At 45.3% G+C, this 25,736-nt stretch overlaps 1 protein-coding gene across 2 annotated transcripts in view; it reads right to left on the bottom strand.

Moving 5' to 3' along the window:
- TTLL10 (tubulin tyrosine ligase like 10) overlaps nt 1-25,736 on the bottom strand; it is a 133,919-nt gene that overhangs the window by 54,496 nt on the left and 53,687 nt on the right. For both annotated transcript variants that reach the window (XM_088460081.1, XM_088460090.1), the window contains exons 3-5: nt 16,138-16,256; nt 13,728-13,839; nt 3,129-3,217 (exon numbers count right to left, since the gene is read on the bottom strand). In XM_088460081.1, the coding sequence (XP_088316207.1) occupies nt 3,129-3,217; nt 13,728-13,839; nt 16,138-16,256 (320 nt within the window). The remainder of the gene's footprint in view (nt 1-3,128; nt 3,218-13,727; nt 13,840-16,137; nt 16,257-25,736) is intronic.

Genomic DNA, 25,736 nt, shown 5'->3' with positions numbered 1-25,736 from the left:
GCCAAATCAACTGTTTGGAACATTCTTTAAAAAAAAGAACGCACCAGAGAGCTCAGAAACACCAAAAGACCCGGAAGTCCATGGAAAACAACTGTGGTGGATTACAAAATAATTATTTCTCTGGTGAAGAAAAACCCCTTCACGACAGTTGGCCAAATCAAGAGCACTCTCCAGGAGGTAGATGTATATGTGTCAAAGTCAACAATGAAGAGAAGAGTTCACAAGAGTGAATATAGAGGGCTCACCACAAGATGCAAACCATTGGTGAGCCACAAAAACAGGAAGACCAGATTAGAGTTTGCCAAACAACATCTAAAAAAGCCATTACAGTTCTGGAACAACATCCTATGGACAGATGAGACAAAGATCAACTTGTACCAGAGTGATGGGAAGAGAAGAGAAGGAAAGGAACTGCTCATGATCCAAAACATACCACCTCATCAGTGAAGCATGGTGGTGGTAGTGTCATAGCGTGGGCATGTATGGCTGCCAATGGAACTGGTTCCCTTGTATTTATTGATGATGTGACTGCTGACAAAAGCAGCAGAATGAATTTTGAAGTGTTTCGGGCAATATTGTATGCTCATATTCAGTCAAATGCTTCAGAACTCATTGGACGGTGCTTCACAGTGCAGATGGACAATGACCCGAAGCATACTGCAAAAGCAACCAAAGAGTTTTTTAAGGCTAAAAAGTGGAATGTTATGCAAGTCAATCCCCTGACCTGAATCCAACTGAGCATGCATTTCACTTGATGAAAACAAAACTGAAGGGAAAATGCCCCAAGAATAAGCAGGAACTGAAGACATTTGCAGTAGAGGCCTGGCAGAGCATCACCAGGGATGAAACCCAGCGTCTGGTGATGTCTATGCGTTCCAGACTTCAGGCTGTAATTGCCTGCAAAGGATTTGCAACAAAGTATTAAAAAGTGAAAGTTAGATTTAGGATTGTTTAGTTTGTCCCATTACTTTTGGCCCCTTAAAAAGTGGGAGGCACATATAGAAACCGTTGTAATTCCTACACCGTTCACCTGATTTGGATGTAATTACCCTCAAATTAAATCTGAAAGTCTGCAGTTAAAGCACATCTTGTTTGTTTCATTTCAAAGCCATTGTGGTGGTGAATAGAGGCCAAAATCTGAAAATTCTGTCAATGTCCCAATATTTATGGACCTGACTGATATATATATATATATATATACATATATATATATACACACACACACACACACACACACACACACACACACACAGTATATATACATTTATAAAAATACATTTTCAATTTTTTTAAAGTTAAAAAAAAATTCAAATTTCTGCCATTTTTGGTAAAAATAAATTAGTTAATCAGTTAAGTGGTTAAGGATGACCAAGCTTCTGCAAACTGGCTGAGGTACTGTCGCAACTCACGGATAGATAGTGGATACTAGCCTGGGATAGGCAAGACCCAGTACTAAGGCGCGGAGTCTAACGTGCCGGTGGTATTCACCAGGGACCCCCACAAGGAGGTTTGGTCTTGGCTGCATCTGACACGCAGGTCGCGGCCCTCAGACTAGGTTCCTTAGTACAGGTGCTGATGTACTCTGGATTACTGTGGTGTACGATGTAGGCATACAAATGTAGTTGGCAGGTCGGGTCAGAACCAAAAGGACAATACGGTACCAGGAATAAGACAATAACAGAGTCAAGAATAAAGTCAAGGCCAGAACCGAAATACCAAGGGCAGTACCAGGGAGGAGACAGTGGCCGCCGGCTGGGACCTCAGTGCTGCTGAAGCCGGTGAGTAACGTCGGGTGTCTGGTGCACTGTGACAGGTACTAATTAAGTCACCTGTGCTTAAGCATGGATATACTTAAAACCTGCACACATATACAGTATACACAAGCAAACATACAGGAGACTGCACATAATCTCTCTCCCATAAACAATTCTTAGCATCTATATACAGAGGAGTCCTCATGCATCTATCCTCAATAAGCTACGCAGCACGACTTGCCTGGTGTGAGTGAGCCGCCAGATCCCATGCAACTCTGTGCTGATTCATTTTATATGCGACACTTGTATATCTGTGTGCACTTCAGTCTGTATATGAGGCACAACGGAACTTTGAATGAAAAAAGCTGCGGCCTTTACATTGTAGCCTTTCGTATACAGACTCAGGTGCACACAGATATACAAGTGTCGCATATCATTTTAATCAGCACAGTCTGCTTATGCGCCCTAGTTGGATAGCATTGCCACTTAAATGCATTTTCTGCAGTCACCTGGCGCTAGCAAAATCTCACAGGTCTTGGCACGCCGAGAGGGGATTTTTGGTGCGACTGCAGCAAAGATTTGTAAGGACACCTCTGTGTCATTCCATGCAGGGCCTCATTCAGCGGAGGACACAGTGCCAATGTTTACGCAGTTAAGCAATTATTTGCTACTGCGCATGTGTGAAAAGTCCTGAAAACTCTTACAGTGCATGCGTTCTCCTGAGTGTACGCTATTGCGTATAGAGTTGCAGACATTAGAACTGAGCGTTCATGGGTGGTGTCTGGGAGGCGGCTGGAAGTGTGTGCAAAAAAAGGCCGTCTCATGGGCGTGTTATGGGAGTGTCACTGGAGTATCAGTGAACATAACTGCGTTCCCAAATGCAGTACCGGAGCCACAGAGGCCATGTTTAGCTGGAGTTGAGAAGGAGACACTGCGCCAGTCATGGGCTGGTGCAAGTGTCGATGTGGATGCAAAGGTGCGCCGGTGGTGGAGTGGTTGGAACCATCAGCAGCTTTGCACTATCCATGGGCACTGAAAGTGGACGGCTCAGCTCTTGCACTGTCTGGCGAACACTAATACACAAGGGAAAGGCATATTGTTGCTGCTGCATCTCTGCAAAAAAATCGCAACCGTGGCGGCATTAGATTGCACCTTTGAATCAGGCCCACATTTTGCTAGATACTTAGATAGTGCATTTAACAAACTGAATATGGACTTCTATTGGAAAAATTCTAAATGTGGGTCTACGTATTATAACAAATTTAGGAAAAAGCATTGACATACTAAAACCCATCTGGAAAAAGAGGACCAACTAAAAGAAAAAGTAAACAACCAATTTAATGTAGCAAATAAAATGAAGCTCATTTATGTTACCTTCATAGGTGGAAAAGAATGCTTCTGCCTCTTCCTTTGAATCCAAGCGGAACGTCTCAGGGAAAAAATCTGCCATCTTCAGCATTCTACTGTGAAGGATAAATTTATATTATATATTTTTTTTTCAAAAATATTTTTATTGACTCTTTAGCACACAAAAAATAAATAATATACAATTTTTGTACAGTTATATAAGTAAAACACATAACATTACATTCCCGTACAGCATATATTAAAATTTTGATACCATACAGAATTCCAGCAGTAAAACATAACACATAACCGTGACAGTTTCAAATTGTTTTTTTTTTTTTTTTTTTTTCCTTTTTGTTTTGTAGTTTCCTTACTAGCAGGTTACTATTATTAATCTTGCCTCCATGCGGATAGGGGCCCCCCCCTTTACATCAATATCGGCGGATCATTATCCACCATTCTTAGTTCAAACCATGATGTAGAAGAAAAGCATTTGTGAAGTAGTTGCCTTGTACTCAATGGCAGAGTGGTCACATAGCTCTCCCACATTTCAAAAAATCTACCAACCCTACTCTCCCTCTCCAAGGATGCCTCTATCCAGTCCATCCTGAAAAGATAAAACAACTTCTCTCAAAACAGACTAAAAGGAGGGGTTTCTGGTTGAATCCACATCTGAAGGATAGTTTTCTTTGCTGCGGCACTTATTGCCAAAAGAAGTTTCCGCCCTCCACTAGATATCCTCTGATCTGCTGGTAATATGCCCAATATGGCCCACTCCGCAGTAAAGGGTAAAAAATTCACTAAGTGGTCAATTGCAAATTTCCTGACACCCAACCAGAAGATTCTCACTAGAGGACACGCCCAGAGACAGTGAAATATATCCGCATTATCTTCCTGGCATCTATAACATCTGTGTGAAGAGGAAGACCCCATTAAAAAGCTTCTGTGAGGGCTTATATATGTCCTATGAAATATATTCAAAAATAATTCTCTGTAAGAGCTAGCAGGTATGAGGTAACAAGATTTTTCTAATGCATTAAGTAAATCATCAGTTGACAGTTCCGGAAAATGGTCCAACCAACGAGATAGCCCTGTTTGAATATTCTCATAATCAAGCTTTACTCGAAGAAAATTATAGTGAATAGAGATGGCCTTAGAAATGGGTGGAGGATTAGCCAATAGGGAATCTCTAGGATTGGACCAATCTTGTGTAGAAAAAAACCTAATATTTTCACTAACATAATGTTGGGCTTGATAGTATGCAAATGGAAAAGATAAGAGAGAGTCATATTTCCCCACCGCCTGTTGGAACGTGAGAGGCCTCTTTGTATTATAGTCTAATAAACATCCAACTGATCCAAGACCGTTTGACGCCCATATGGTAAATGGGTGGCCAGCCTGACCCCGCTGAAATTCAGGATTAAGCACAAAAGAGTTAAAGGTTGATCTGTTAGCATTTAAATTTGATTTGTGTCTCAAAATACACCACAGTTTGCGAGTGCTCCATAGAAGAGGATTGTCCCTCAAGTTGGGAAGAATATCATGGTCTGACATATGTAGGAAAGATACCAAGTTACAATCAGGGAGGAAGCCACCCTCCAAATTAGGGTCAGTATATGTGTCTGTGCCATGCAGCCAATCTCGGAGATGACGCAAAATGGCCGCGTGGTTATATTGAGTAACATTAGGGAAGTTTATGCCTCCATTCGATTTCCATTGTTGTAAACGAACAAGGCCTATTCTGCGGCGCCCCTTATTCCAAATAAAATTTACAAACTCTGTATTTATCTTCTTGGTATCCTCTAAAGACAGCAGGAGAGGGAGGGACTGCAGGAGATACATTATCCTAGGAAAGGACACCATTTTTAACAGACTGGCCCTGCCCAAGTAGGAGAGCTGGAGACGACCCCACCCTCCCAGCTCTCTGCGGAGTCCCGTTAGAGCTCTAGTAATGTTCACACTATAAAGAGATGCAGGATTTTTGGTGATCTGAACTCCCAAATACATAAAGCTCTTTTTTGCCCACACAAAAGGGGTATTAGCATGCCAATAGGGGCGCATGTATCCCGGCCGAAGATATAAGGCAGTCGATTTTTCTGAGTTAATCTGCAAACCCGACACAATTCCAAAATCTTGAAGCAAATTCAGTAGATGCAGCAATTTACAGAGACTAATTGGATCATTCACATCAAGCCCTGCCCTTGTGGAACTAACAATTTATATTCCCTATCACACAGACAAACATATACACTAGTATTAATGAAGAAGAAGAACAGGGTCTAGAGATATATAACAAAATATCATCTGCAAAAGCAGTAATTTTCAATTCGCGATTGCCTATCAAAATACCCCGAATATCTAAAATTTGTTGAATGAGCCGTAACAGCGGATCAAGGGATAGATTAAAGAGAAGTGGGGATAGGGGGCAACCCTGACGGGTTCCCCTAAACATTTCCACCATTCCCCCACGCACCCCATTTACTAGTAATGAAGTTTTAGGAGATGAATAAAAGTAGTGAATTAAATTTATGAATTCCTGGCCAAAAGCTCGTCGTGCCAAGACTCCACAAAGGTGAGGCCAGAGAACAGTGTCAAACGCCTAATGGCAATCTAGGCTGAGGAGCATATTATTGGAAGATGGGTTACCAGAGGAGACTATTGTAGCTGCTATCGCTGCTCTTATGCCCTTTACGGAATGCCTACCCTGTACAAAGCCTAGCTGGTGAGGAGTAAGGAGATCAGGAAGTATACTTTGCAAATCGTGTGGCCATTATTTTGGCCAATATTTTGAAGTCCACGTTAAGCAACGTAATTGGTCTATAAGAAGCCACTAACTGGGGATCTTTATCCGACTTAGGTAGGAAGATAGTATATGCTGAGTTAAAAGTATCATATAAAGGAGCATGCTTGTGTATACGCCTATAAAGTTCCAATAGTGTGGGGGCTATATTATGTTGCAATAGTTTGTAGTCTCCTGAAAGGCCATCTGGGCCCGGAGTCTTGTGATTTTTAAGGCTTGAGATAGTATCATTGATCTCAGTAGGAGATATGTCTCTATCCAGCCTATCTTTCTGCTCTCTGGTCAGTCTAGGGAGGCGCGCTTCACTCAGTAGTCTATCTTGAAGACTTAAGTCAATAGGTCTGTCTTCATAGAGGTGTTCATAATATTTCTAAAATTGATTAGAGATTAAGTCTGTCTGAGAATATGAGATCCCAGAGGTTGGATCCCTAATCATATGTATGAAGCTCCTCCCACCTCTAGCCCTGGACATGGTAGCTAGCAGTTTTCCTGGTCTATTTCCCCATCGAAAATATTTGTTTTTGGCGTAGTCTAATTTACATTTGGCTTGGATGAGTAAGAAGGATTCCATCAGTTTACGTGCCTGTTTATAGATCTCGAAGGTCTCTCTAACTGGATTAGAAATATAGAGTTGGAAGGCCGAGGACATGGCCGCTTGTAAAGAGTTAAGTTGAATATTAGCTTCTTTACATTTTCTAGAGGCATAATTAATGATATGGCCCCGCATCACCGCCTTTGACGCCTCCCAAAAGAGCACAGAGTCATCCCAATGCTCTATATTGTCATCAAGATATTCATTCCACTTGGTTGTTAAGAAATTATGAAAATCTTCTGATTTAGATAAGTATGTGGGGAAGCGCCAAAGGCGGGAGGCAGCTACCAGAGATGTATTATACAGAGAAATACTGATTGGGGCGTGGTTAGAAATGACTATATCACCTAAGTTTACATTTTGTATTTTTGAAAATAATGCGTCCGCCACCAATATATAGTCAATACGGGATAGAGTTCTGTGGGCTGCCGATAGATGCATATAGGATCTATCAGTAGGATTTAGGATCCTCCATGGGTCAATTAAGCCATGGAGATATTCAAATCGTGCCAGATGTTGCCAATAAACCGAGTGAGGTCTCACCGGAGGGGTAGATCTATCCAATATTGCGTCTGCAACTGTATTGAAATCACCTCCCACTATTAAATTCGGAGTATTTCTTGTCAGTAGAAACTGAGAAAGATCATTTATAAAGTCGGCCGGAGTGTTGGGTGCATAAAGATTCAGTAGAGTATATTTAGTCTGTGAGATAGAGACGTCTAGAAGAATAAAGCGCCCCCTGGATCCAAGTATTTATCATGAATCACATATGGTAAGGCCCGGTGTAATAATATTGCTACCCCTCGTGATTTATTTCTAAAGGGAGCAGATATGCACTCATTTATCCAGGAATCTCTCAACATAGAATCGTCTCCAGCCCTCCAGTGCGTCTCCTGCAAAAACACTACAGAAGGTTTAAGCTTTTTAAGAAATGTAGTAACCCTCTTTCTTTAAATAGGCATATTTAGGCCTCCCACGTTCCAAGAGATTATCTTCAAAGCATTATCTATCTGAGGAGTTGAAAGCAAAGGTGACGTCATCAACCTATACCTTTAGGGGGGGAATACAAACAAAAAATACAATTTAAGAAAAACAAACATCTCCCCTTCCCAGCCTTCGAGGAGATAGCGTTGAGGGGGGCCATTCGCACGGCAGACCAAACATTTGCAAAAATGCATCACATTCAATATAAACAAAACAAAAAAAAATTTGCTGTACATTAAAATCAAATAACAAATAAGTATATATGCCTTTGAGTCATCATTTTTTCTTTTTTTCCTTCCAAAAACTTTTGTACATTCTCCAAAACAGGGAAATGTACCGAAAAAAATAGCAATAGAAATGAAGATTACCAATAATGTCAGATTACACCATTTCCGCAAACCAATAAGGAACGCCAGTAATAGTCAGCGAACGCGGGGACCAGCCGCAAGTTAATCCAAACAAATATTAACCCAACATATCCTTCATACTTCTCTAAGGTCTTTGATTTGGAGACCACGAAGGAGAGCGCCTATTTAGAAAATGAGCCTTGGCCTTATCAGGATCATCAAAGAACATAGTGCGTCCATCTACTTCTACACGCAGCTTCGCAGGGAACATGAGGGCAAAACGTTGATTATTCTCCACCAGGAAACTGCAAACTGGAGAAAAGGCTTTCCGTTTTTGAGCCACAGAAGCTGAAAAGTCCTGGAAAATCAAAATTCTGGTATCATCTACTTGTAACTGCGGAGACTTTCGATAGGCCATGAGAATCTGTTCCTTGACTCTAAAGTCCAAGAATCGGGCAATGACTGGCCTTGGGCGAGTTGCAGCATCATTTCTCTCCGGTCCAATCCTGTGGGCCCTTTCTATTTGTGGTGGGGGCAGATCAGGAGATAGTTTGAGAGCCCGTGGCAGGGTGGTAGAAAGATATTCCATCAGACGTTGACCCTTCACCGTTTCAGGAACTCCAATAAATCTCATGTTGTTTCTGTTCTCGAGATCATCCAATTTCTCCACCAGTGCCCCCGAGGAGCAAGAGCAGGCATCAAGGCTAACTTGCAAAGAATGAATTGTGTCCTCCGCATCGCTCAACCTCTGCTCCATTCCAGAGATACAGGAGGTTTTGGCATCAATCTTTGCTAAAGCTGAGTCGAGGGATGTTTGCATGACATCAAATTTTTTGTCAATCTGGGGTAAAAGTGTTCTGGAAATTGCCTCGATCATATCAGCAATAGACATCTGGGCTACTATAACCCCCTGCTCGGGACAGGAAATGTCCGGTGGGCCCGACGGGGTCTCTGAGGATCCATGTGGCGTGGAGGAGGACTTGCTCCCCGCTGGTCTATTTCTACCCATCTTAGAAGGAGTAGGTTGTGAAGAGTCTCCCGATTGTGGTGGTCTATCCAAATATCTGTCCATCACCCGACAGTCAAAAATTAAGAAAAAGGCTCACAGAAAAATAGTAGTGGGTATTTCAATATGCAATATTCTACGAGTAGATTACACCCAGTGGAGTATATACACTAAAAACCTGCGGCTAGGTCCCCTTGCACACCGAAAATAATCACATATATCCTCAAAAGTCACCCATTAAGAATATATTGCCACAAGGTTCCAATTAAAGAAAACTACCACTAGGTGGCAACAGTACTTGAAATATAACAGCAGAAAATGGTATCACACAGAGATTTCTAATCAGCAGCTAGCAATGTTAACAGATAATATAAGACTTAGGGCCTGATTCAGAGCCGTTCGCTATTTGCGTTAGTTCGTTCCAAAACAAGGGGTGGCTATTCAAATGATCCGTTCGCACATTGCAGTCTGTTCACACCTCTAAGTCTGAACGAGCGAGCAAAACATACGCTCTTTTATTTCTTAAAAACGCCCCCTGGCCGCTCGCACCATACGTCATGTCCGCTATTTATTAGATTAATCGAGTACATCGAACAGGATATGAACTGCTCGCTATTCTTGTGGTTGGTTTTTTCAACCGCTATTTTGCGAGCAGTTCTGAGTTAAAAAAAAAAAAATTACGTGGTCATTGACGCTGCTATATTAATTATGCACACCCATAAAACGCCCGTTTTGACCTTTAAGCACGCCTGCGTTCTGATCTCCACTCCCCGTTTTCAAGCACCTTCCCCTGTTACCACCCACATACGCCTCATTCTGTCACTCAAAATAGCAGGCACTCGCTATATTGCGTACAAACGATTTTCGACCGCACTGACTGGTTCGCGCATGCGTAATAACCGTACGCATGCGCAGATGTGCGAACATCGCTCGGAACGAGCGTACTGCCGCTAGCGAGTGGCTCTGAATGAGGGCCTTAATCCACATTATGAAACAGAATTAAGCAGTTGTAGATAAAATTGTATTTAAGTGAAAAGAAGTGACTCAGTTAAATAGCCACAGGGTGATCAAAATAAACAAATAGGATTAGTTTGTCACATAAAGTTTGCAGTGTCCTACAAATTGGTATTCATTTAGAGCGTCCCCATACACTCTTATTATTTAAAGGTGACTGTATAGTTGCAAAAATAGGGGGGTGAACAAGGAGAAGGTAAAGAGACTGGGAACGGTATAGGTGGGGAATGGAATGAAAAATGGGACATACAATAGGAGGGGACGGAACCAAGAAAGGAGATGGAAACAGGGATGAGTCAGAGACATAGATTATTAAGAGAGGGGAAAAAATAAGATGACATATACAAAATTAGTACTGGGGGTAGCAATGTAGATCAGCAAGTTCACAGTCTGACTAAAAGACAACTCCAGGAGTCAGTGTTCTCTCCTTCCCCTTGGTCAAGGCAAGATCAGCCGTCTGCAGTAAACAGGAGTCGAGGTATTGAAGCAGGGAGGACAAATGTATAGGGAAGCAGCCACCGGGTGACTGAGAAGCAACGGGAAGTATCCAGCCTCTGTAGAGAAAAAATTCTTCAGCCGCTCGGGGCCATGCAAAGCAGCTCCAATCGGCAGATAGCAGCAAGCGTCAAGGCACACAGCTCCCTTCCACAGCAACCTCCGCAGGAGAAGTAAGTAAAGCAGGCTCCCAGTTTTGTTAGACAGGGCACCTCCAGCCAAAGACACCACGTGGGGGCACAGCTATCAGCCACAGTTAGGGATACTCTGTAGCAGTGGTCGTAAGAGAGTGTAGATGAGCAGCTTCAGAGGGCAGCGTCTCCTCACTAACCAGCGCGAGTCGCCCCCACCGAGCAAGACATGCAGGGAGAACAGTCAGTGAAGGGAAGCAGCCGCCAGTCGTCCACACAGCGGATCTGCGGTCACCACTATCAATTTATCAATCCCCAAGGGGGGGCCCCCCGCACAGGGAAGCGGAGAATACCCCAGACGGCTGGCACTCTATGGGGGAGAAGCGGGGATTAGAAGTTTACAGCCGCACAGGGCTATGCAGGACAGGTTCCTCCAGCAGACAACAGCGATCAGCGGGATTCAAAGTTTCTCCCCACACCGAGACCCAGCAAAGGATCGCCGCCTGGCAGTTCGCCCAGGGATTTCCAATATTAAAAGGCCACGGAGGACGCCGCCTCCTGGGGACACAGAAGGGCCAGTAGCAGGTAACTCCACCGTGTAGAGGGTGGGCAGGCCGGGACACCAGCTCCAATAGATAGTTCTCGCTCAGGTAGAGACACTGCAAGGGATCCTGAGTAGCAGCTGTGGCGATAATAAAGGAGTAGGTTCCCTTAAAACAGCTACGGCGCCAAATTTGCGCGCCAAAACTCAACGGGACTCCGGGGCTAAAATAATGGGTTCCTCTGCTGCCCACAAGAATATATTTTGGGATCTGCAGAATTCCAATAGCCAAATCCGCTGTTTCTGTCCCGAGTTAGAGCCTTTAGTGGCTGGATGGTCACAGGTTATAAGAGGACAGAGAAGAGCCTCAGTAAGATGCGGCCATCTTGGATGCCCCGCCCCCGGAAGTCTTCTGAAATTTATATTATATTATATCACATAAAAGGAGAAAGGGGACAATCACGATACCTTAAAAGTTTTCGTTTTGTCTGTTCACTAGTGGTCATTAACAAAGCACGGTTACTCTGATGTTCATGTAGTTGATCTCATGCTGCCTCTTCGGACGCAGCCATAGGATCACAGAAGCCATCAGTGAGCGTCTTTTTACTTAAGATGCCTCCTGCGGCTTTTGCATATTTTAGCACAGCCGCTGTGTAGAAAGACGCAAAGGCTATGCTTCTCCATAACTTTTTGAATCAGGCCCAATGACCATTGCTGCCTGTTCCTACCATAGGACTGCCATCCACCTTTAGTATAGTTGCATAGCTGAAAACAAGTAAGAGCAGGGATAATATTAGATTTGTACTTCTGAGCTTTATAATGCTCCAATCTATTTCTTTCTTTTGTGTTCAGTAATAGACTTGTGTTTATGTGATATGTGTAGGCAGTAATGTTACCTTGGCTATCATATCATGATCTAACATATACAACACATCAAAGCTTTGTATATGGCTTTCATGCATTAAGCAGCACTGCATTCACTGCAGAATTAAATAATGCATGTAAACATTAAATCTTTATGTAGAGAGGGATGGGTCTGCCCCTAAGTGAACCAAGGTGATCGCCTAAGCTGCCAAACGTTAGGCGGCGCTTAATACATGGAGGGTGAGATGTGCCACACTGTACTTCCATTCTGTGTGCGGGTTTAAAGCTAGGGCTAGTCAGCATCAGGTTGGTCCTTGAGGGTACTCTGGAGATGTCTGTACCAATTCTGAAAAACAATGGGCTCCTACTAGTACCACTATAACGATGGCTACCATGGCAATATTGATTAAAAAAGAAAGTAGTACCCCATTTATCTGAATTTTCATATTTGTGCCCCCACTCCTAATAATAGTTAAAAAAGTGTCCATGCTATTATCATTAGATAGCTTTCAGCTTTATTATTAATAATTGATAAGAGACCTCATCCTGATTGGCAGCCCGTCAATTAACTAGCCAGGTGGCCCAAGCTTAGTACAGCTTGTGTCCTTTGCTCCTTGGACACAGTGTGTCCTTCCATCCCTTTTGTATTTCTTCCCATATTTTCCCATTGGTTCTGGGGCTACTGTTTTAGATTAATAATAAAACCAATGGTACTACTTTATTTAATTATAGGAGTCAGGGCACTATTTTATCTAATAGTAGATTAAATACACACTGCTACCTTATTGGTTATCAAATTCCCAGCCTGACAGAGGTGCAGAAACCACAACACTTACAGGCATCGGTACCTAGCAGGGGAAGAGGGCATAGAGTACAATGTGCCTGGCACTGCCCCACTATGAAGAAATTTTAGAGATGTGCACGGACCTCTGTGTTTTCATTTTGGTATTGGTTCTAATTCATCATCGTGTTTTGGATTTGACAAAACCACCCTCCAGTGGTTTGGTTTGGATTCAGTTTTTGGATTCCTTAAAAAATCGCTGAAAATCTATAAAAAAAAAAATTGATAAAACAGCTATTTTGGACCTGTCTAAATGCAATCCAAAAACCGAGATTGGTTTATAAATTCGAGTTCCGTACTGACTGCAGAACTGAACCGGGACTCTCTTCCACTCAGAATCCCAAAGTGATTTCGAACTAGGACTCGATTCGACTCGGAACCGCATATCTCTATGAAGAATAGATCATGACGCATTCTGAAATCTATAACACACTTTATGATTTCAGAACTAACAGTGTACTCTACACTACTGAAAGCAAAATGCTCTAAATTGCATCAACATCACTAAAATCCAAACCACACTCCAAAAGCCAGACATGAACATTCCAAAATCTGACTGGGGGAGGAAACCAGACAAGTAGTAGCATCCACATAGGGCTTGATTCAGAGGCGCTCGCAAAAAGCAAGCGCTCGCTCTGAATCAGGGCGGGCGCAGGTTTTTCTTAGTTGCGGCCTCTTCGCTGCTCGCATAGCTGTGGGTTGCCACACACAGCTATTGCGAGCGGCCATGATGATGGTCGCGATGGTCAAGACCATCGCGACCATCGGGCTTGCGACGAGACCCTTGTGGTAGGGTCTCATGGCTGCAAGCCCCAGAGAGCTTCTGGCTCAAATAGAGCCGGAAGCTCTCTCGCTGACATCACTGGTGATGTCAGTGGGGCCACCCACAAACGGCAGGCGTTCGCATGGGAACGCCTCCGTTTGTGAAGCCACCCCCTCGCCACGCCTACAAAATGGGGTGAGCTGGGAGCTGCAAGGTGCCGTATATTACAGGTGGAATTCAGTGCTCACCTGGTTTTGTTGATTTTTTGCATGATCCTTTCATATTCCCTCAGGCTGCTTAGAAGGCCGATCTTGCTGGTGAGCACTTTATTGTTGGGTATTTGATATAGAAGTTGTTCACCTTAAAAAATAATAACTATAATTAAGTCTTTATAGTGCTTTGCAAATATACATTTTCCATAGTTTACACCATGTTGCCAGCGAAACCCTTTCGTTTGTACTTATTTTACTGCCTAGAATACGTAATTTAACCCAAGAAATTACTGTGCTTAATTGCAATAGCTTTCTACGGGCCTTATTCAGAGATACACGCTGCTGTGATCCTGTATGGAGCGGACTTACGAAAATATGCTAATGACTCAGCCGCCATCTTGTGCACAGAATTACCCACCTCCGGCATCTCGCATCCGCCGTTTAAGTACAAAAGTGAAAACATCTGGAACATTGGTTGCACATATAACCTCTGAGCAAGAATATGCGGTTGAGCTTCTCACCTAAGACGCCGAGGCCTCTCCAGCTGCATACGGATTCACAAAGACTCATTAGGGCATGCCTGCGTTTTTCTAGCCACCCCCCTGTAGCCTCTCCCAAACGCTGACTACCTGTCACTCATTTTGCGAATAAATACTCACTGCGACCGCCGTCGCCAAACCTATTGCTGCGCGTGCGCAGTGCGGCTTTGGCGCAATAAAAAAAAACATTCCACTGCGTTCGGCATCGACACTGCGGGCATTTCTGAATTAGGCCCCATGTCTGCCCACACTCCATCCTTGATTTCTTATTCAACTTTTCATTCATTTTACACTTTTACCAGATTTTCCTTGTCCATTGAACAATGTAATATGAGAATTTGACAAAATTAATATAGTAAAAGGCAAATTAAATATTCAGAATCTTAAACTATGCATACCCCCAATTCTACTGGCAAACAGAACATTTTTTTCTAACACTGGTTTAAACTTACTATTATGCTTTTAATTTAACTTCTTTTAATTTTTTTTGATCTTTTTGTGCTTATAAAATGGCGTTAACAGAACAGGGGTTGTGGCAGTGCAAGTTCCCCATGCAAAAGCATGGAAAGTCTTTACTGGCAAGAGTCAGAGGTACTTAATGCAAGTGCTGTTGCATTGGCTGTTACTCCAATGGTACATAGGGCAAAGCAATAAAAGCCCTATTGCTGGTGGAAATACCACCTTAGGGCCTGATTCAGAGCCGGTCGCTCTGACAGAGCGCTCGCTCTGAATCAGGGCTGGTCTTTTTTTTTTTTTAGAACAGCCTCCTGGCCGCTCGCATAGCTGTGGGTGACCACCCACAGCTACAGCGAGCGGCCAGGAAGATGGTCGCGATGGTCAAGACCATCGCGACCATCGGGCTTGCGACGAGACCCTTGTGGTAGGGTCTCATTGCCGCAAGCCGCAGAGAGCTTTCGGCTCAAACGGAGCCAAAAGCTCTCCCGCTGACATCACTTGTCAGTGGGGCCGGCCCCAGACGGTAGGCGTTCTCATGGGAACGCCTCCGCCTGGGCAGCCACCCCCCCGGCCGCCCACCAAATGGGGCATGCTGTCACTCAATATCGACAGCACGCCCCCTTTGGTGCGAGACCCGGAGCGACGGCTTGCCCGTCACTATCCGGGTCTCGCGCATGCGCACGAGGGAGCCGGCTCCGTCGTTCGCATGCGCTCTGGGCCACCATCGGCCCGGTTGCGAGCGCTTGCGACCGGGTCTGAATCAGGCCCTCAGTCCCTTAACAGTCCTTCTCATATTCTGTCCTTGAACAAGCCAAAATGCAACTAAATTGAGAATGAACAATCCTATACTCCCATCTTAGAGCTGAGAAAGTTTTTTATTCTTGGTTCTCCTATCAACGCACGCAGTGGGCATGATTCATAGATTTCTCTTAATGCGATTTATGTTAACAGAGGCTCACTGCTGGGTTCTTGAGATCCGCTGGCTGCATTCAAAGTCGCAGCATCGGTTCCTCTGCGAGAACATTGGACAGGCATCGGACATCTGAGTACCATGCTGCCAAGGCCAAAGAAACTGTGGGACTGACACGCCCATGTTTTCTGGGACTCTCCCCTTCCATGCCCCCAAATGGCTGCAGTCCGTCACTCACCTGACATCTCCAGCCGCACTGCATTTGACATTGCCAGGCCTGACCTGCATAGTGCAGCACCTGCACATACGCAGATCCCCAGACATTATAGATTTGCGTGAATTTCGATTCACAGTAAATATGTGAATGTATGTAGGGACACCCATTTCAGTTTTCTGATTTAAAAAAAAACAAAGCATAAGGGATTCATATTTATATAGAGAACATAATTAAATATAAATTAAATGAATAATGCTTAAGTTCACAATTAGTAATTTTGCATATGGTCAGAGAGTGACCTATACATGAAGCAGAGTCTCTTACCGTCCCGGAAGGCATGGTAAGTGGCTGGGCTCTTCGTCTCACACCATTTCAACTTGTAATCATCTCTCTTGTTGTCTTGGACGCGCTGCCAGCCCTTGTTAAGGCAATACGCACTTACCCTAGAAGTAAAGATTTGTTAACTGTCTGCTCAGTACATCTAAATTTCTTTCACATAGTCAAGTCCTCATTTTAGTGTTCATGCAATTCACCACAAGCAGAATGCAGTAATATTGTCACAAATCCTGGATGGTTATGGATGCGGCCCGTATTAGGGAGTTGGCTAGACCTAAGCCTGAGGCGCGGAGTCTAATGTGCTGGCAAATTCACCAGGGACCCTCGCAAGAAGGTATGGGCTTGGCTGCATCCGCAACACAGGTCGCGGCCCTCAGGATAGGTTCCCTTATACAGGTGCTGGTAAACTCCGGATGAAGCGGAGCAGACGTATAGCTTAGTCGACAGGCCGGGTCAGACCCAACTTAGATGGTAGATGGTACCAGGGAGCAGGCGTAAACAGGTCACAGGGAATAGCCGAAGTCAAAACCAGATATCAGATGCAGTACGAGGGGTCAAGCGAAATCAGGGTCACAAACGAAGCCAAGGTCAGGAACAGCTAACGGAATATCACAGGAACGCTGGTAAATGAGCCTGATAGCAGTGCTGGTTTTCTGCACAAAGGAGCCACAGGTTAGAACTGAATTCTAGGAAGCAACACTTTGCTCAGGCACCAGTGGGAGTTCTCACAGGGGATATGACTCTGCTGCAAGTCCCTGATAGGCTGCTGAGGTCAGCTGAGGCAGGAGCACTCTCACTGGAAGAATGCTATCAGCTGACATAGTGCATGATGGTGATGTCACTGCATGGTTCCCGAACAAGGTCTGCTAGAAATCCTGACATGCAGCAAATGGCAAGGCAAGTTACACAATTTGTGCAGAGTGTGACATATATCAGTGATATATTCTGCACTTAGTTAAGTAATGCAAGATACCACAGTCACCGGTTTTCTATTATTTTGTATCTATTATGCGCCATGAAGAGCATGCAGCTCTGTACATAGGGTAACATAAAAGTGAATCAAGGATCCCATGCAAAAGTGTAGACCTGCCCATGCATGGCCCGGTATCTGTTCATGCACATTAGGCAAGATGGGTTCTGAACCCAATAGTAAAGTGATATGGTAGCGTCAGCTATCAATTCACCATATCTTCTTCACCGCGCTGATCTCATATCGAACCACTGACCGAGCATGTGCTCCATAATAATTTGACCCGAAAAAGCATTCCAAATTGCCGTGATATACAATGATAACTTGATAAGGGATGTTAAATTTAGGTTCTGCAGCGCCATTATTAATAAATAGGCCCCAAAATCAACATAAAGAAGAACAGTATGTACCTGTCAAGGGTTTATTTAAAAATATAACATTAATAATAGGGGTGAGCGAGTTCGGATTTCTGAAATCCGAACCCCCCCGAGCCCCCCCGATCCGAGTCCGATCCGAGTCAGGCTCGACTTTTCCCGCCTGACTCGGATTCTGAAATCGAGGCAAAACGTCATCTTCCCGCCTTCCGAGTCTCGCGGGTTTTGGATCCTATATAAGGTACCCACTTCGGCGCCATTTTCTCACTCGGCTGTGGACAGTGAAGAGGGAGGGTGGGAGTTAGGGCTGTGTAGTGTAGTGTAGTGTAGTGCTGCTGTTGTCCACTACTTCAAAGTCCATAGGGGCTGGCTGTGTTGTGCTGTGCTGCTGTTGTTAATAGGGGCTGTGTCCACTACTTCAAAGTCCATAGGGGCTGGCTGGACTGTGTTGTGCAGTCAGTTCTCCATAGGGGCTGTGTCCACTCCAAAGTCCTGTGCAGTGTCCCAGTCCTAAAGAGGTGCTGTAGTGTTGTCCAGGGGGTGCTCTGTCCATCAGGGGTGCTCCCCCCAAGTGCTAAAAATATAATATATTTTCTGTGTTTGTGAATTGTGTGCGCAGTAGCCGCACGTGCATCAACAAAGTAGTGCCAAGCGTGCGCCTGTGTCATAAGTAAAGGGCCGGCTGGCTTGACCGTTAAAGGGTGCTGTAACCCCCGAAAGTACACTCCAGTCCAAACCAAAAAAAAATTATTTTCTGTGTTTGTGAATTGTGTGCGCAGTAGCCGCACGTGCATCAACAAAGTAGTGCCAAGCGTGCGCCTGTGTCATAAGTAAAGGGCCGGCTGGCTTGACCGTTAAGGGTGCTGTAACCCCCGAAAGTACACTCCAGTCCAAACCAAAAAAAAAATTATTTTCTGTGTTTGTGAATTGTGTGCGCAGTAGCCGCACGTGCATCAACAAAGTAGTGCCAAGCGTGCGCCTGTGTCATAAGTAAAGGGCCGGCTGGCTTGACCGTTAAGGGTGCTGTAACCCCCGAAAGTACACTCCAGTCCAAACCAAAAAAAAAATTATTTTCTGTGTTTGTGAATTGTGTGCGCAGTAGCCGCACGTGCATCAACACAGTAGTGCCAAGCGTGCGCCTGTGTCATAAGTAAAGGGCCGGCTGGCTTGACCGTTAAGGGTGCTGTAACCCCCGAAAGTACACTCCAGTCCAAACCAAAAAAAAAATTATTTTCTGTGTTTGTGAATTGTGTGCGCAGTAGCCGCACGTGCATCAACAAAGTAGTGCCAAGCGTGCGCCTGTGTCATAAGTAAAGGGCCGGCTGGCTTGACCGTTAAAGGGTGCTGTAACCCCCGAAAGTACACTCCAGTCCAAACCAAAAAAAAATTATTTTCTGTGTTTGTGAATTGTGTGCGCAGTAGCCGCACGTGCATCAACAAAGTAGTGCCAAGCGTGCGCCTGTGTCATAAGTAAAGGGCCGGCTGGCTTGACCGTTAAGGGTGCTGTAACCCCCGAAAGTACACTCCAGTCCAAACCAAAAAAAAAATTATTTTCTGTGTTTGTGAATTGTGTGCGCAGTAGCCGCACGTGCATCAACAAAGTAGTGCCAAGCGTGCGCCTGTGTCATAAGTAAAGGGCCGGCTGGCTTGACCGTTAAGGGTGCTGTAACCCCCGAAAGTACACTCCAGTCCAAACCAAAAAAAAATTATTTTCTGTGTTTGTGAATTGTGTGCGCAGTAGCCGCACGTGCATCAACAAAGTAGTGCCAAGCGTGCGCCTGTGTCATAAGTAAAGGGCCGGCTGGCTTGACCGTTAAGGGTGCTGTAACCCCCGAAAGTACACTCCAGTCCAAACCAAAAAAAAAATTATTTTCTGTGTTTGTGAATTGTGTGCGCAGTAGCCGCACGTGCATCAACAAAGTAGTGCCAAGCGTGCACCTGTGTCATAAGTAAAGGGCCGGCTGGCTTGACCGTTAAGGGTGCTGTAACCCCCGAAAGTACACTCCAGTCCAAACCAAAAAAAAAATTATTTTCTGTGTTTGTGAATTGTGTGCGCAGTAGCCGCACGTGCATCAACAAAGTAGTGCCAAGCGTGCGCCTGTGTCATAAGTAAAGGGCCGGCTGGCTTGACCGTTAAAGGGTGCTGTAACCCCCAAAGTACATTCCAGTCCAAACCAAAAAAAAAATTATTTTCTGTGTTTGTGAATTGTGTGCGCAGTAGCCGCACGTGCATCAACAAAGTAGTGCCAAGCGTGCGCCTGTGTCATAAGTAAAGGGCCGGCTGGCTTGACCGTTAAAGGGTGCTGTAACCCCCGAAAGTACACTCCAGTCCAAACCAAAAAAAAATTATTTTCTGTGTTTGTGAATTGTGTGCGCAGTAGCCGCACGTGCATCAACAAAGTAGTGCCAAGCGTGCGCCTGTGTCATAAGTAAAGGGCCGGCTGGCTTGACCGTTAAGGGTGCTGTAACCCCCGAAAGTACACTCCAGTCCAAACCAAAAAAAAAATTATTTTCTGTGTTTGTGAATTGTGTGCGCAGTAGCCGCACGTGCATCAACAAAGTAGTGCCAAGCGTGCGCCTGTGTCATAAGTAAAGGGCCGGCTGGCTTGACCGTTAAAGGGTGCTGTAACCCCCGAAAGTACACTCCAGTCCAAACCAAAAAAAAATTATTTTCTGTGTTTGTGAATTGTGTGCGCAGTAGCCGCACGTGCATCAACAAAGTAGTGCCAAGCGTGCGCCTGTGTCATAAGTAAAGGGCCGGCTGGCTTGACCGTTAAGGGTGCTGTAACCCCCGAAAGTACACTCCAGTCCAAACCAAAAAAAAAATTATTTTCTGTGTTTGTGAATTGTGTGCGCAGTAGCCGCACGTGCATCAACAAAGTAGTGCCAAGCGTGCGCCTGTGTCATAAGTAAAGGGCCGGCTGGCTTGACCGTTAAAGGGTGCTGTAACCCCCAAAGTACACTCCAGTCCAAACCAAAAAAAAAATTATTTTCTGTGTTTGTGAATTGTGTGCGCAGTAGCCGCACGTGCATCAACAAAGTAGTGCCAAGCGTGCGCCTGTGTCATAAGTAAAGGGCCGGCTGGCTTGACCGTTAAAGGGTGCTGTAACCCCCGAAAGTACACTCCAGTCCAAACCAAAAAAAAATTATTTTCTGTGTTTGTGAATTGTGTGCGCAGTAGCCGCACGTGCATCAACAAAGTAGTGCCAAGCGTGCGCCTGTGTCATAAGTAAAGGGCCGGCTGGCTTGACCGTTAAGGGTGCTGTAACCCCCGAAAGTACACTCCAGTCCAAACCAAAAAAAAAATTATTTTCTGTGTTTGTGAATTGTGTGCGCAGTAGCCGCACGTGCATCAACAAAGTAGTGCCAAGCGTGCGCCTGTGTCATAAGTAAAGGGCCGGCTGGCTTGACCGTTAAAGGGTGCTGTAACCCCCGAAAGTACACTCCAGTCCAAACCAAAAAAAAATTATTTTCTGTGTTTGTGAATTGTGTGCGCAGTAGCCGCACGTGCATCAACAAAGTAGTGCCAAGCGTGCGCCTGTGTCATAAGTAAAGGGCCGGCTGGCTTGACCGTTAAGGGTGCTGTAACCCCCGAAAGTACACTCCAGTCCAAACCAAAAAAAAAATTATTTTCTGTGTTTGTGAATTGTGTGCGCAGTAGCCGCACGTGCATCAACAAAGTAGTGCCAAGCGTGCGCCTGTGTCATAAGTAAAGGGCCGGCTGGCTTGACCATTAAAGGGTGCTGTAACCCCCGAAAGTACACTCCAGTCCAAACCAAAAAAAAATTATTTTCTGTGTTTGTGAATTGTGTGCGCAGTAGCCGCACGTGCATCAACAAAGTAGTGCCAAGCGTGCGCCTGTGTCATAAGTAAAGGGCCGGCTGGCTTGACCGTTAAGGGTGCTGTAACCCCCGAAAGTACACTCCAGTCCAAACCAAAAAAAAAATTATTTTCTGTGTTTGTGAATTGTGTGCGCAGTAGCCGCACGTGCATCAACACAGTAGTGCCAAGCGTGCGCCTGTGTCTTAAGTAAAGGGCCGGCTGGCTTGACCGTTAAGGGTGCTGTAACCCCCGAAAGTACACTCCAGTCCAAACCAAAAAAAAAAATATTTTCTGTGTTTGTGAATTGTGTGCGCAGTAGCCGCACGTGCATCAACAAAGTAGTGCCAAGCGTGCGCCTGTGTCATAAGTAAAGGGCCGGCTGGCTTGACCGTTAAAGGGTGCTGTAACCCCCGAAAGTACACTCCAGTCCAAACCAAAAAAAAATTATTTTCTGTGTTTGTGAATTGTGTGCGCAGTAGCCGCACGTGCATCAACAAAGTAGTGCCAAGCGTGCGCCTGTGTCATAAGTAAAGGGCCGGCTGGCTTGACCGTTAAGGGTGCTGTAACCCCCGAAAGTACACTCCAGTCCAAACCAAAAAAAAAATTATTTTCTGTGTTTGTGAATTGTGTGCGCAGTAGCCGCACGTGCATCAACAAAGTAGTGCCAAGCGTGCGCCTGTGTCATAAGTAAAGGGCCGGCTGGCTTGACCGTTAAGGGTGCTGTAACCCCCGAAAGTACACTCCAGTCCAAACCAAAAAAAAATTATTTTCTGTGTTTGTGAATTGTGTGCGCAGTAGCCGCACGTGCATCAACAAAGTAGTGCCAAGCGTGCGCCTGTGTCATAAGTAAAGGGCCGGCTGGCTTGACCGTTAAGGGTGCTGTAACCCCCGAAAGTACACTCCAGTCCAAACCAAAAAAAAAATTATTTTCTGTGTTTGTGAATTGTGTGCGCAGTAGCCGCACGTGCATCAACAAAGTAGTGCCAAGCGTGCACCTGTGTCATAAGTAAAGGGCCGGCTGGCTTGACCGTTAAGGGTGCTGTAACCCCCGAAAGTACACTCCAGTCCAAACCAAAAAAAAAATTATTTTCTGTGTTTGTGAATTGTGTGCGCAGTAGCCGCACGTGCATCAACAAAGTAGTGCCAAGCGTGCGCCTGTGTCATAAGTAAAGGGCCGGCTGGCTTGACCGTTAAAGGGTGCTGTAACCCCCAAAGTACACTCCAGTCCAAACCAAAAAAAAAATTATTTTCTGTGTTTGTGAATTGTGTGCGCAGTAGCCGCACGTGCATCAACAAAGTAGTGCCAAGCGTGCGCCTGTGTCATAAGTAAAGGGCCGGCTGGCTTGACCGTTAAAGGGTGCTGTAACCCCCGAAAGTACACTCCAGTCCAAACCAAAAAAAAATTATTTTCTGTGTTTGTGAATTGTGTGCGCAGTAGCCGCACGTGCATCAACAAAGTAGTGCCAAGCGTGCGCCTGTGTCATAAGTAAAGGGCCGGCTGGCTTGACCGTTAAGGGTGCTGTAACCCCCGAAAGTACACTCCAGTCCAAACCAAAAAAAAAATTATTTTCTGTGTTTGTGAATTGTGTGCGCAGTAGCCGCACGTGCATCAACAAAGTAGTGCCAAGCGTGCGCCTGTGTCATAAGTAAAGGGCCGGCTGGCTTGACCGTTAAAGGGTGCTGTAACCCCCGAAAGTACACTCCAGTCCAAACCAAAAAAAAATTATTTTCTGTGTTTGTGAATTGTGTGCGCAGTAGCCGCACGTGCATCAACAAAGTAGTGCCAAGCGTGCGCCTGTGTCATAAGTAAAGGGCCGGCTGGCTTGACCGTTAAGGGTGCTGTAACCCCCGAAAGTACACTCCAGTCCAAACCAAAAAAAAAATTATTTTCTGTGTTTGTGAATTGTGTGCGCAGTAGCCGCACGTGCATCAACAAAGTAGTGCCAAGCGTGCACCTGTGTCATAAGTAAAGGGCCGGCTGGCTTGACCGTTAAAGGGTGCTGTAACCCCCAAAGTACACTCCAGTCCAAACCAAAAAAAAAATTATTTTCTGTGTTTGTGAATTGTGTGCGCAGTAGCCGCACGTGCATCAACAAAGTAGTGCCAAGCGTGCGCCTGTGTCATAAGTAAAGGGCCGGCTGGCTTGACCGTTAAAGGGTGCTGTAACCCCCGAAAGTACACTCCAGTCCAAACCAAAAAAAAATTATTTTCTGTGTTTGTGAATTGTGTGCGCAGTAGCCGCACGTGCATCAACAAAGTAGTGCCAAGCGTGCGCCTGTGTCATAAGTAAAGGGCCGGCTGGCTTGACCGTTAAGGGTGCTGTAACCCCCGAAAGTACACTCCAGTCCAAACCAAAAAAAAAATTATTTTCTGTGTTTGTGAATTGTGTGCGCAGTAGCCGCACGTGCATCAACAAAGTAGTGCCAAGCGTGCGCCTGTGTCATAAGTAAAGGGCCGGCTGGCTTGACCGTTAAAGGGTGCTGTAACCCCCGAAAGTACACTCCAGTCCAAACCAAAAAAAAATTATTTTCTGTGTTTGTGAATTGTGTGCGCAGTAGCCGCACGTGCATCAACAAAGTAGTGCCAAGCGTGCGCCTGTGTCATAAGTAAAGGGCCGGCTGGCTTGACCGTTAAAGGGTACTGTAACCCACAAAGTACACTCCAGTCCAAACCCAAAAAAAAATTATTTTCTGTGTTTAGCCGCACGTATATATCAAATCGATATAACATAAATGGAGGACCAAACTTTCTCCGATAAAAATAAAATAGAGAAAGATCAAGAACCACTTCCTCCTAGTGCTGAAGCTGCTGCCACTAGTCATGACATAGACGATAACATGCCATCAACGTCGTCTGCCAAGGCCGATGCCCAATGTCATAGTAGAGGGCACATACAATCCCAAATGGCAAAGTTCAGGAAAATGACCTTGAAAAAGACATTTAAATCAGCTGAAGAGAAACGTAAACTTGCCAATATGCCATTTACGACACGGAGTGGCAAGGAACGGCTAAGGTCGATCCCTAGTATGTTCATGACTAGTGGTTCAGCTTCACATGACGATGGAAGCCCTCCTCCCACTAAAAAAATCAAAAGAGTTAAGCTGGCAAAAGCACAGCGAAGAACTGTGCTTTCTAAGAAGATATCACAAATCCCCAAGGAGAGTCCAAGTGTGGTGGTGGTTGCGATGCCTGACCTTCCCAGCACTGGACGGGAAGAGGTGGCTCTTTCCACCATTTGCACGCCCCCTGCAAGTGCTGAAAGGAGCACCCACAGTCCACTTGCTGATATGCAAATTGAAGATGTCACTGTTGAAGTACAACAGGATGAGGATACTGGTGTAGCTGGCGCTGAGGAGGAAGTTGGCGAGGAGGATTCTGATGGTGATGTGGTTTGTTTAAATCAGGCTCCGGGGGAGACAGTTGTTGTCCGTGGGATGAAAAAGCCCATCACGGTCATGCCTGGGCAGAAGACCAAACATTCCACCTCTTTGGTCTGGCAATATTTCTATCCAAATCCGGACAACAACTGTCTTGCCATATGTACCATATGTAAAGGTGAAATAAGTAGGGGTAGGGACGTCAACCACCTAGGAACATCCTCCCTTATACGGCACCTGCAGCGCGTTCATAAAAAGTTACTGTCAAGTTCAGAAACTTTGGCTAAGACCGTAAGCAGTCCAGGGACACCTAAATCCCGTTGTCCTGTTGTATCCAAGCGCCTGCAAACCACACCGTCAACTCCCTCCTCGTCAATTTCCTCCTTAGTTAGGATCGGAAGTAGTCCTGCAGGCCATGTCACTGGCATGACTGACTCTCCTATCCGGGATTCCTCCGGAGGATCCTGCATTGCTACGCCTACTGCTGCCGCTGCTGCTGTTGCTGCTGCTGGGAGTCGTTCATCATCCCAGAGAGGAAGTAGGAACACCACTACTTTTACTAAACAATTGACCCTCCAACAGTCCTTAGCGAGGAGGATGAAGTACGACAGCAGTCATCCTGAAGCAAAACGTATAACTGAGGCCTTGACTGCTATGTTGGTGTTAGACGTGCGTCCGGTATCCGCCATTAGTGCAGTGGGATTTAGACAATTGATGGAGGTAGTGTGTCCCCGGTTCCAAATCCCGTCTAGATTCCACTTCACTAGGCAGGCGATACCGAGACTGTACAGAAACGTCAGAAAAAGTGTCCTCAGTGTCCTGAAAAATGCCGTTGTACACAATGTCCACTTAACCACGGACATGTGGACAAGTGGAACAGGGCAGACTAAGGACTATATGACTGTGACAGCCCACTGGGTAGATGTATCACCTTACGCAGCAACAGCAGCAGCGTCACCAGTAGCAGCATCTCAGAAATGCCAGCTCGTTACAAGGCAGGCTACGCTGTGTATCACCGGTTTCAGTAAGAGGCACACCGCCGAC

The sequence above is a fragment of the Taudactylus pleione genome, unplaced genomic scaffold (assembly GCF_031769625.1).
Source record: "Taudactylus pleione unplaced genomic scaffold, aTauple2 ptg000042l, whole genome shotgun sequence".
NCBI lineage: Eukaryota > Metazoa > Chordata > Amphibia > Anura > Myobatrachidae > Taudactylus > Taudactylus pleione.
This window is presented reverse-complemented; position numbering and strand designations above follow the sequence as displayed.